The sequence below is a fragment of the Clupea harengus genome, chromosome 12, assembly GCF_900700415.2.
Source record: "Clupea harengus chromosome 12, Ch_v2.0.2, whole genome shotgun sequence".
Lineage (NCBI taxonomy): Eukaryota > Metazoa > Chordata > Actinopteri > Clupeiformes > Clupeidae > Clupea > Clupea harengus.
This window is the reverse complement of record NC_045163.1, coordinates 27,627,188-27,639,336: the sequence shown is the minus strand read 5'-3', so window position 1 is coordinate 27,639,336 and position 12,149 is coordinate 27,627,188. Positions and strand designations below refer to the sequence as shown.

At 45.2% G+C, this 12,149-nt stretch overlaps 1 protein-coding gene across 1 annotated transcript in view; it reads left to right on the top strand.

Moving 5' to 3' along the window:
- cdc42se2 (CDC42 small effector 2) overlaps positions 1-10,810 on the top strand; it is a 35,548-nt gene extending 24,738 nt beyond the window's left edge. The window contains exons 3-5 of the mRNA XM_012836972.3: positions 7,373-7,474; positions 8,466-8,582; positions 9,377-10,810. Of these exons, the coding sequence (XP_012692426.1) occupies positions 7,373-7,474; positions 8,466-8,567 (204 nt within the window). The 3' untranslated portion in view covers positions 8,568-8,582; positions 9,377-10,810. The remainder of the gene's footprint in view (positions 1-7,372; positions 7,475-8,465; positions 8,583-9,376) is intronic.
- The last annotated feature ends 1,339 nt before the right edge of the window (positions 10,811-12,149 follow it).

Sequence of the window (12,149 nt, the reverse complement as noted above, 5' to 3'; positions counted from 1 at the left end):
TGATTAAATCCCATCTGAGAGAAAGATGGCTGCAGGATATTTTGTCTGTAGGAGGTCAGAGGTGATCTCCCGAACCCAGACAATCAGATGGCGGTGATCTGTCAGGGAGTCCCCCGCGGCCGTGCTCTCCGCCTGTGATGGGCCCGTTCTGAGGTGGGCTTCGCCTCACGCTGCCTTATATGGCTGAAGCATGTGAGGAATCTGGAGTGTTTGTCAGCTCCCGTCATGGTGAACCCTGGTTGTCTGGACGACCCAAAGCCCCTCGAGCAAACGAGTCGGTATTGATTGGCTCACCTCGTGTTCCCATCATCATTTGATTGGACGAAGCGTTGTTGAATATAGACGGCTTGTGACGTACATGGCAGGTCATGTCTTGAAGCCCGTTCACACATACGGTGCTGCATCGATTGAGAATCACCAATTTAGCCAATTATGCATTGTAGTATGTGTACTTTAAGGATAAACCAGTTAATAATTCCAAAACGCAATGTATACTTTAAGGATAAAACGGTCAATAATTCCAAAACTCAGTGTATACTTTAAGATAATAAAAAAGGACATTTGAAATGTTGATGAAAATCAGTGTATTTGCACTATGGATGCATATTCCCTTTGCTGGGAAGTGTGTCATTTAAGAAGATATGCGGCCATGAAATTAGGTCAGAGATTCCCCTTAGGGAGAAAACGTGACGGCAACAGCGTCCCAGTTTAGACCAAATTGGCTGTCACCACACTTTGATTGGTGACGACTGAAACGCTTACGTGAAGTACCATTGTGAGGCGTTCAAGAACCCTACTGGAGACGGTGTCACGTGACTGACTGTCTCTCTCTCACACTCACTCACTCACTCACTCACTCACTCACTCACTCACTCACTCTTTCACTCTTTCACTCTCTCACTTACTCACTCACTCACTCACTCTTTCACTCTTTCACTCTTTCACTCTCTCACTCTCCCTATCCTTTTTCATTGTTCTCACGGCTTTGCCATTCAGATGCAAGTCCGTGCAAGTAAGGTTCCTCTCATTGTCAGGTAACTGACTCATTATATGACAAATGTCTGATAAAAGTTGAGATGAAAACATGAAAAATGTATCACTGGTGGTTTTGATGGTGTTTCTACCCTCAAAGGGGTTTCTGGAAGTCTGGCATGACAAATGAATAAGCCTTTTAAAATGGAGGAGCTTGAATGAACTCCACTTCAAATATTTGCCCGAGCTTGTTCTAAAATACTTACTCGTTTGTGAGACTGACTGACGGCGAAGTAGGGCAGAGAAAGACTCTGTGCTTTCTGAGAAAAGCAGACAGATGCTGCTGCTGACATAATTCAGAGAGATGGCCTCTTATTTAAGCTAATTCTGACCTGAGGGCCTCTCTCTCTCTCAGTGCCCCATTTCCAACATGGAGGAAGGCTAAGAGAACTTACTGCAGTCGAGAAAGACTCTGAGAACTTACCGCAGTCCCCATTGCAAGTCATGTTTAAAATGTATGTGCTTATGTGCTGAGGTGTTTTTTTTTTATGCTCCCACACTGTACTCCTCTAGGAGCATTGGGGGTTGTCTTTTTTTCTCTCCTCTCTCCCCTCATGTTATGCTGTAATCTTTCATCCTCTCTTTGCATTTCGTTGCCTCTGTACCTGTACTCTGTGCAATGACAATAAATTCATCCATCCATCCATCCAGTCGAGAAAGACTCAGAGAACTTACCGCAGTCGGCCCAAGACCAAACTAGTGTTGAACAGGCTACTAGTCTAGTCAGAGAGGTTGTTCCTTGACTGAGTATATTGTGTCTCAAACACAGGAATGCGTCTGGATATTATTTGGAGTGTTATGTCTACTTTGTTCTGTTTGTTTCCGCAACAATGCCAAGACACAGAGGCTCATGGGGCTGGGACTGGACAGGGGTGTGTTTCTCCAGGGTTTTGCTCTTGGGAATCAAACTCTCGAAGGTCAAAAGGTCACGTTCACCGTAAGTGAGGCCTGTGACGAGAAGAGAGAGAGAGACAGAGAGGTGACGAGAAGAGAGGGAGAGAGACACAGAGAGGTGAAGAGAAGAGAGGGAGAGAGAGGCCTGTGAAGGACAGTGAGGAAACCATCTTGCTGATGTTGCAAGTGATGTCATTCTTCTCCCTGCTGGAGAGGTTTGTTACTCTGTCGTGCACAAGTAATGAATCAGGTGTCTAGACCCTGCATGCTGGGAACGCAGCATTCTCAGAACACACTCTGGTGCCATATTGGTGCTGCACCCCCCATTCACTGGGCCAGATTGTATGTATAAATGTGTCCTTGTAAATCAGGAATGGTGCTCCCTTAATAGGGAAGTCCGGAAATTGTTTCAGGAAAAGATTCGCACCCTCTGGTCCGAGAGAATCCCCTTTTTGAATCTCTCTATTTCACTGCACAGTTCGGAGCCAAATGCCCTGAATGTAACGTTAGACTTTTGTCAGCATGTCCTCTGTGCGATGGAGAGGAAAAGAAAGTGAGTGCAGAGGGAGAGAGAGAGAGGGGGAGAGAGAGAGAGAGAGAGTGTGTGTGTGTGTGTGTGTGTGCAGCTCTCTCGCCATCCACCAACAGGGCTTCAGTGAGCCAGAATGTAACAGCCTCCCACTGTCTGTGCAGAGCTGTCGTGTGTGTGTGTGTGTGTGTGTGTGTGTGTGTGTGTGTGTGTGTGTGTGTGTGTGTGTGTGTGTTCGCAGGCCCGTTTAAAAGCACGGGGAGAGCCAGCACAAACGAGAGGAGCGCACGGGGAGCGCTGTTAAATGAAATTGCAATAATGAGCCACCGGAGTCTCGTTACGCTGATGACGTCTGACAGATCAGGGAAGCCACATAGCGATACGCTACGCTAAAACCTTAGCCACACGCAGGGCGCAGGCTCCACGCCGGGGTGTGCAGCCGAGTGTGTCTCCTCTGCCCGAGGGCCACTGCAGACGACGGGACATCCCACCAGACCACAGCCACCCCAACTTGCTTATCGGGCAGTTATTCTGAGGGAATATTCTTATGGGGCAGTTATTCTGTGGGAGCATTCTTTGAAATGTGGCTGAGCCAGTGGGGTTGTTATTCGCCTAAACCCTGCTGTAAGGCTGTGTGTGTGTGTGTGTGTGTGTGTGTGTGTGTGTGTGTGTGTGTGTGTGTGTGTGTGTGTGTGTGTGTGTGTGTGTGTGTGTGTGTATACCCTGCTGTAAGGCTCTGTTTAGCACAACGCTTGGACTGAGGAAAAGCACCCTTGGGCCAGTCACTTACTGCAATCTATTAAGCAGACATTGGAACGCTCCAAGCAGACTTGGCCCTCCGCAAAAGCTATCGACAGACGTGATTGTTATACACATACTAGACTACTGCCATTTTTTATTTATGATGAAAAGAGTGTTGTATATTCATGGAGTACGTAGTGGAACTATAGTCGAGTATTTGGGCATATTCTGTCAGTGCAGCTGACCTTCTGGGCCTGCTGACCTTCGACCTGACCTCTCGACACCACCTGCTATAGAATCATTACAGCGGTCCGTGTCAGTCAGTCCCGGCTGTGTGTATGTGTGTGTGTGTGGGTCCGTGTGTGTGTGTGTGTGTGTGTGGGTCCGTGTGGGTCCGTGTGTGTGTGTGTGTGTGGTGTGTGTGTGTGTGGTGTGTGTGTGTGTGTGTGTGTGTGAGTAGGTCCGTGTCAGTCAGTCGCGGCGGTGAAAACACAGTCCCAGGGGAGTTGTGGGTGAATTGGTTTCTCTTGAGGACAGTTGGCAATCTCAGGCTATTTCACCTCAGAGTTAACACCCACAGCCCTTGTCTGTGTGTGTGTCTGTGTGTGTGTGTGTGTCTGTGTGTGTGATGACTCCTGCAGATCAACTAGGATGCCTAGGCACTTGGAACACCAAGGTCATTGTTTCAATCCCCCATAAAGCACAACTGCTTAAATCTAAACATTCATTTCAATGTGTTTGCACAGATGTCCGTCAGCTGCAGGGCTTAATACGGGTTAAATCTAAATGCATGGTAGCTGTGTGTGTGTTGTGTGTGTGTGTGTGTGTGTGTGTGTGTGTGTGTGTGTGTGTGTGGTGTGTGTGTGTGTGTGTGTGTGTGTGTGTGTTGTGTGTGTGTGTGTGTGTGTGTGTGTGTGTGTGTAGGGTTAAATGTAAATGGTATTAAATGGAAAAGTGGTCTTTGTATGTTTCAGCCCATCTTCTTGTACGAGGGTAACCACTTGCACAGGGCGCTTTGGAGAGCACAGCCACACAGTTTGAACTGATTTGTCAAAGGACCCTGCAAATGTCAAATCGCTTATTAAATAATTCATTTCAAAGTCTGTCTACCCGACGCAAAAGGTTAATGGGCTATATTTGACATCAGTCCCACAACATGGATTTGTGCTGTGCATTGGGGGACTGTGGAGGGCGGGGCACACTGTAACGCACTGTTGTTTTCTCTAGTTTTAGATTTCAAGTTTGAAATACGGTGATCTGAAAAGACACATAAAGCGCTTGTTGTCATACCACGCTTGTGTATGTGTGTTCCTCAGTGAAGTCTGTTAGTGAGCTATTTATGTCAGAAGTCTCCCTGAGTCTGCTCACATTTAGACTGATTTACTGCTCTCATTTAGACTGATTTACTGCTCACATTTAGACTGATTTACTGTGGGAAGAGCTGCTTCATGTTAGTTAGAAGAACCTTCACTGTAGGAACTTCCATCATTGTTCCATGCAGCTTGGCACAATGAGTTTTATCATAATGTAAAACACGAGTACCTTAGGAAAGGGAAGCCATTTCTGATCCGTATTTAAATGTCTCCCCTTTAAACATGGAAGTGTGTGTGTGTGTGTGTGTGTGTGTGTGTGTGTGGAAGTGTTCCTTCTTGTCTGTGTGCACATGTGTGTGTGTGTGTGTGTGTGTCTATGCTGTGTGTGTGTGTGTGTGGAAGTGTTCCTTCTTGTCTGTGTGCACATGTGTGTGTGTGTGTGTGTGTGTGTGTTGTGTGTGTGTCTATGCTGTGTGTGTGTGTGTGTGTGTGTCTGTGTGTATCTGTGTGCACGTGTGTATGTGTGTGTGTGTGTGTGTGTGTGTGTGTGTGTGTGCACGTGTGTGTGTGTGTGTGTGTGTGTGTGTGTGCACGTGTGTGTGTGTGTGTGCACGTGTGTGTGTGTGTGTGTGTGTGTGTGTGTGGTGTGTGTGTGTGGGCCATGTCCTCATTTGAATGATTTAAGATCAGCAGGAAAAAAGTTTTTTTTTTTTTTTTTTCTCTTTCTTTCTTTCTCTCTCTCTCTCTCTCTCCCTCCCTCTCTCTCTCTCTTTCTTCTCTCTCTCTCTTCTCTCTCTCTCTCTCTCTCTCTCTCTCTCTCTCTCTCTCTCTCTTTCTCTCTCACACACACCCACACACCAGAAACAGTACAACCACACTACACTGAAATGCTCATCCCTCAGATACCTTTGGCGCCCCACTAATATTCATGAGGCTGCTTTGGTTGGCAGGACACCCAGTCTTCCGTGCTCCTACCCAAACCGCTGCGTGTACGGCAACAGTTTCCGTCCCTTGTTACACACACACACACACACACACACACACACACACACACACACACACACACACGTAGTAGTGCTGGAGACTGCAGGACCCCACACTTGCAGTGTAACCTGGGGGCTCAGTTCTTTCACACACACACACACACACACACACACACTGGTGGGCTGGTCCAGAGTAGTAGTACTGTAGACTACATGACCCCACCGATGCAGTGTAACCAGGGGGCACAGCAGGCGTCCGGTACATGACGTCCTCACGTCCCTGACTAAAACAGGGATTTGGCAGTCTTTTGGAAATCCTCTTTTATGGGGGAGAGAGGGCAGGGGGCGGGGGTGGCATTGTGGTCTGTGAGAATGTCTGTCTGTCTGTCTGTCTGTCTGTCTGTCTGTCTGTGTCTCTTTCTTTCTTTCTTTCTTTTTTTCCTCCTCGCAGGGGGATTTGGAATAGTCATTGTGTGAATTAAAAGGGGCCACTACTGTGTCTCAATGGGATGCAGAGAGAATTTTTCTCTTTTGGGAACTCCCTGTTTTTTTTTTTCCATACATTGGAGAGCCTGGAATCTGGTTCTTGTCCAAGAACTTTCTTTTTCCAGTGTTACCAACGTGTTGCATGCTGAAGCGCCTCTTATCTCATCACAGTTGTCATAGCAACAGGCTGTATGGGCTCTGACAGGCTTGTGGCGAATTACGTCAACTCATGCAGAAATCCCCTGAAGACATTCTTAGTCGGCACTGCAACCCTTGACCAGCTCTGGGCTAAATAATAATACATTTGAATCTTTTCTTCTTCGTGTGTGTGTGTGTGTGTGCGTGTGTGTGTGTGTGTTGTGTGTGGTGTGTGTGTGTGTGTGTGTGTGTGTGTGTGTGTGTGTGTGTGTGTAAACACAGCGTCACATGGCTAACTCCGATGACTCCTTTTGCACTCCTTCAGTGTCATGCTCATGCTCCTTAAACCCCTCACAGCTCACCTGTCCCACCGCTGAAGTCAAGTTTATCTATTTTTTGCCAGCGATTGGAAAGGATTTGCGTGCATGAACCGGAGCCAGCTGGGGGGCTTATTGTTGAGTGCGCACACACACACACATACACACACATACACACACACACACACACTCGTAATGGGGGCAGGAGTTTGAACCAGTCTCAGTACATTCCAGCCCCCAAAACACAACAATGCACTGGTGTGTACTGCTGGTGTGTACTGCTGGTGTGTACTGCTGGTGTGTACTGCTGTTGTGTGCCCTGTGTGTGTACACTGTTGTGTACTGCTGTTGTGTGCCCTGTGTGTGTACACTGTTGTGTACTGCTGTTGTGTTCCCTGTGTATGTACACTGTTGTGTACTGCTGTTGTGTACTGCTGTTGTGTACTGCTGTTGTGTATGTTAGCTATTTGGTGCTTACTTGTTTCTGTTGTCACTGCAATGAGTATGCATCAATCAGTAATGCCTTAGGTGACCCTTACATCCTTCTATATTCTCCTAGTGGGCTATATAAAGCTTCTATATTCTCAATGGGCTATATAAAGCTTCTATATTCTCCCCTATATAAAGCTTCTATATTCTCAGTGGGCTATATAAAGCTTCTGATTAGCCTGTTCCCTTTTACTTTGTAAATATACTTTATGTTTTACTTGCGTGTTTAAAGGTACACATCATAAAGCTTTTACACGTGAGGCCTTCATAAAGAGGTGGAGGCACGGTCTAAGCAGCATGGCATGTTGAATCACAACATTGAATATTTATTGGCCAAACCTCTCAAGGCATGGCTTCACGCGCCGCTAGCATTAGTGGTGCTTTCAGGACTTTGAAACGACCTTTGCCCTCTGAGCTAAGCTTCCCTTCTGCCGCTCTGTGTCTGTGCAGAAACGACGGAGGCGTATCGACCGGAGTATGATCGGGGAGCCCACCAACTTCGTCCACACGGCCCACGTGGGGTCGGGAGACCTCTTCAGTGGCATGAACTCGGTGAGGCCAAGAATCGGGTGTGTGTGTGTGTGTGTGTGTGTGTGTGTGTGTGTGTGTGTGTGTCAGAGTCGTACAGGTCCTATTGAGGCCAAGAGCTAGTGTTGTCAGAACCTGTGTGTGTGTGTGTGTGTGTGTGTGTGTGTGTGTGGTGTGTGTGTGTGTGTGTGTGTGTCAGAGGAGTACAGGTCCTATTGAGGCCAAGAGCTAGTGCTGTCAGAACCAGTCTGTCTGTCTTTGGTGACCTGTGTGTGTGTGTGTGTGTGTGTGTGGGTGGGTGGGTGGGTGTGTGTGTGTGTGTGTGTGTGTGTGACAGAGGAGTACAGGTCCTATTGAGGCCAAGAGCTAGTGTTGTCAGAACCAGTCTGTCTGTCTTTGGTGACCTGTGTGTGTGTGTGTGTGTGTGTGTGTGTGTGTGTGTGTGTGTGTGTGTGTGTGTGTCAGAGGAGTACAGGTCCTATTGAGGCCAAGAGCTAGTGCTGTCAGAACCAGTCTGTCTGTCTTTGGTGACCTGTGTGTGTGTGTGTGTGTGTGTGTGTGTGTGTGTGTGTGTGTGTGTGTGTGTGTGTGTGTGTGTGTGTGTGTGTGTGTGTCAGAGGGGTACAGGTCGTATAAAGTGCTTTTGCTGCCCTGTGTGATTAGAATGATGAGTCTCTAGTGTTTGTGTTGGGTTTGTGTGTGTGTGTGTGTGTGTTGTGTCATCATGAGTCTGTCATGGTTTCACTGTAAATCTTCAGGATTTCATTAATGAGGGACTCTCAGCAGGCACAAATAGCCCTACATCTCTGTACTAACAACTTTAGTGTGTGTGTGTGTGTGTGTGTGTGTGTGTAAGCAGTACTTTTACACTCCAGCTAGCTATAATTCCATTCCGTGTAATTCGATTCCTGCTAACCATCCTTACAGTTGCTCTAAGATGAATGCATGTTTTTGTTTTTTTTATTGAAGCATTAATGGATGAGTGGTGTTGATCATTTGTTCTGTTCTCCATCAGGTGAACTCAATTCAGACCCAAATGCAGTCGAAGGGCGGCTACGAGGGAGAGGCCATGCCAGTCAACGTGCAGCTGCAGATGGTCGACACTAAAGCAGGATAGCATGCTGGCTCTGAGGTAAGAGCGAGGGCCCCCATTACCAGCAAAGATAGCTTTTTAACGAGACCTTGTTCCATAATGACTCGTATCTCTGTAGTATATGACAGGAGAATGTGCCAGAAAGGTCGTTAAAGGGGCGCTGTTGAATCGATGAGGAACGTGAGACATGGGCATCATGGCTGAGGCCTTATCAGTCAAAGTCAAAGTCAAAGTAGCTTTATTGTCAATTACTTTGCATGTTAAGACGTACAAAGGAATCGAAAAAAACGTTTCCCACTCTCCCACGGTGAAACATATAAAGTGCACACGCACAACAACAGATAAGACAAGACATATAGATATACATATAGTTATAAACATACAGATACATGTACAGCAGCATAAGTTTACTTTAAAGTGAGGTTATGGTAGTGCAAAATGGGCCTAACTGATGTATTAGAGATGCTCAATGGCTATCAGTCATGTAAAGTGTACATTTGAAAATGTGTTTAGAGCCTGCCTATGCTGCAACTGATTGAGCTGTTCTAGTCTAACAGAGACATCTGACACGGAGCATAGAAGGTTCTCCTCTCCGACTCGTAACTCTTGAATATATATATCACACACAACTGTGTGCTCGTGAGTGCTCACCTTCTGACTGACGTTTTTATTTTTATTTTTACTCCTGAGGCTGAATGTTGGGTTTTAAGAGCAATATTCACCAATCAGAATGCTCCATATAACACGCAGAAGTAGCAGTGAAATCCTGTCTGAGTGTAACACAAGTACACCTTTTAAAACCAACCATAAATGTGATGTTTTCTCTTCTCCAGGTTCAGTCGGTGTTTCCTCATCCTGGAGCCTTGCCTTGGCTTGCCCTGCTCTCCCTCCTCTTCCTCCTCCTCCTCTTCCTCCTCCTCCTCCTCCTCCTCCTCCTGTTCATGCCCTCAGTGACTGCTTCCACCTACCCCACTCACGCAGCAGACACCCTGGACAGTGGCGCAGTAAAGCACTTACCGAATGAATGAATGAGGCCGCCGAGTGTGGGTGATGCTTCTCTTCACCAGAGGGGCCTTTCTGGCGTACAGGAATCAACACGAGCGGCATTCCCTCGCTTTCTCTCTCTCTCTCTCTCTCTCTCTCTCTCTCTCTCTCGCTCGCTCGCTCGCTCGCTCGCTCGCTCGCTCTCTCTTTCGGTGTGTGTCTCCTGTGGATGCTCGCATGTCATCTTGTCCCTGCCAGTGCTAAACTGTGTTAATGCTTATTCTCTCTGTCTGTGATGTTGCCGTGAGCGGTTGTTATTCTCTCGACATGTAATGTTTCGGAGTTCTGAAACCGACCAGTGCAAATGTTTAATTTGTTGTATGTTTTTTGTTTTTTTTTGGTTGCTTTATATATTTTTGCCATGAACAGAATATTTCTTTTTGTATTTTGAGGTAGGCCACCAGTATCACACTGAGTTTGTGGGGGAAAAATGAAAATGGCTTGCTGCGGTTTTACGGTGCCAAAATGGCTGTTGCTTTTGTAAAAAAAAAAAAAAAAAATATCATAAATACAGAACATAAAATCGACTATAATAACTTCCTTTTCGGACAAGAAGTACATTGTGACTCCAGCAAAAGTGAATGCTGTTCATAGGAAATGTGATTGTTTCGTTTCTGTTTACATTTGATTTACTGTTTTAATCCTTTTTTTTTTCTTTTTTTTCTCCTAGTGATCATAAATGATTGGAATAAGTGTTGAATGTTGAAGTGCCTAGCTGGCACTTAACTCCAACTCTCTGCTGTAAACATCGTTTTCTGTAAACTTGACTCCAAGACTCCAGAGCTCTAGTGTATACGCTGTACATTGACATGTAAAAAAAAAAAAAAAATGATATTTAAGTATTAGTCCTCGGTACCAGTGCGGTTGTCATACCTACATGGCAAATGGCTTAACTGGCCATCAGGCCCTAGGGGAAATGTAAACATACCTCTAGCCTGTTCGATTGCCAAAATCAGTCACTGGTGTTCTCGAAACTTGTAACACGTTTTATAAGGAACCAGAAGCCAACCTCATATAGCAAATGTCTTCCGTGGTCTTATAACAGAGACCATTGGGTAAAGCCTTGGCAAAATTCACATTATTATTTCAAAGCATAGGCTGAGGTGCTTGCCACAAGTCAACAGGGTGAATTTCTTACCAACTAGAATAGGTGACATTTTGCTCAGGTTCAACGCTGTGTTCTTCATTTTTTGAACAGAGAACTCAATTATTTCATATTGCACTGTTTTGTAAGCATTAAAGTCAAGTAAAAACATATCGAAAACACAGAGTACTATAGTAGATATACATCAACAAAACAGTTGATCTTGAACATTGTAAGTGGAATATTTTTAAGAGACCTTTTAACAAGATGTAAAGAAGTTGTACAATTTTGCTCTTCATGGTACTCTAAAGGTGACATTTCTAATTAAAGACAAATTTTAAAAAATGTATTTAAAGTAATCAGTATATGTAACCGAATAGCAGTATCTGGTAACCTAATGGAAACCTGAGTGATTAGGCTTCTGTAATTCACCTGGGGTCAAAGGTCACTCATGTTTGAGGATTGGGAGATGACAACTAAAACTCAGCAGTCGTGTCAGTGATGTTCGCCCCTGATGTTGCCCCTGATGTCCGCCCCTGATGTTCGCCCTGCTAATATTGTCTTTTTGTAAGTGCTTTATGTTTGTTTGTTTATTTGTCTTTTTGTAAGTGCTTTATGTTTGTAAATACTGTGTGTCTCGTGTGCCACACCCTGAGGTATTGTAATTTATTTGTCCCTTTGTTGTTATTGTTTCTTTTTTTTTGTACGGTTGTTTATTTCGCATTGATTTGGATTTTTTGTTTTGTTGGAGTGACAATTTTTGGGCAATATTTATTTACTGATGCTAAATACTTACTGGGCTAAAACGAAGCTTTCAGTGGATGGTTAAAATGGTGTCCACCGATGTTTGTTTGTACAAGGAGGAGACCGAAAAGCACAATCGGAAAGAAATGTGGTCAGAACTGGTTTAATAAGTGGCAATATGAAACTGGCCAAAGTTTAAAGCAAACCAACAATAAGAATGCTATCCATCAATGTTCAATCACTGCACGTCATGAATGAATTTCAACTTCAGGGAATTCACTCAGCTCAGAAAAGCTGTTTATCTTTAGATTTCCATCTCTTTTTGTTCACATCCATCCCTTGTTAATGTGCACCCTGTGTCCGCTTATAGATCACAGAATGTCCTCTGTTGAAATAAATATTTTTTTCCATGTTTAACCTGGTCCGTGTCAAATGTCTCCGAGAGCCGTCGCCTTGGCCGTTTTTTAAAGATATGCACATGTGTGGTACTGCAAAGCCCTCTGTCACTGCGGATGAAAGTATAATCATGAAGTCCACCAGCTATTTCCTGTATATAAGAATCGGCAAACATTTGAAAATGACAAGACCCCAAAAGTGCCTAGCGTGTAGTATATGCATGACAAAAAAAAAAAAAACCCTCTTTGACTCCTCTCCATCATATCCCTACTGTTGCCCCTACGGTGAGAAGCCCAGCAAAAGCAATGACGACTAAATGTAGTCTCCTTTCAAGCAGG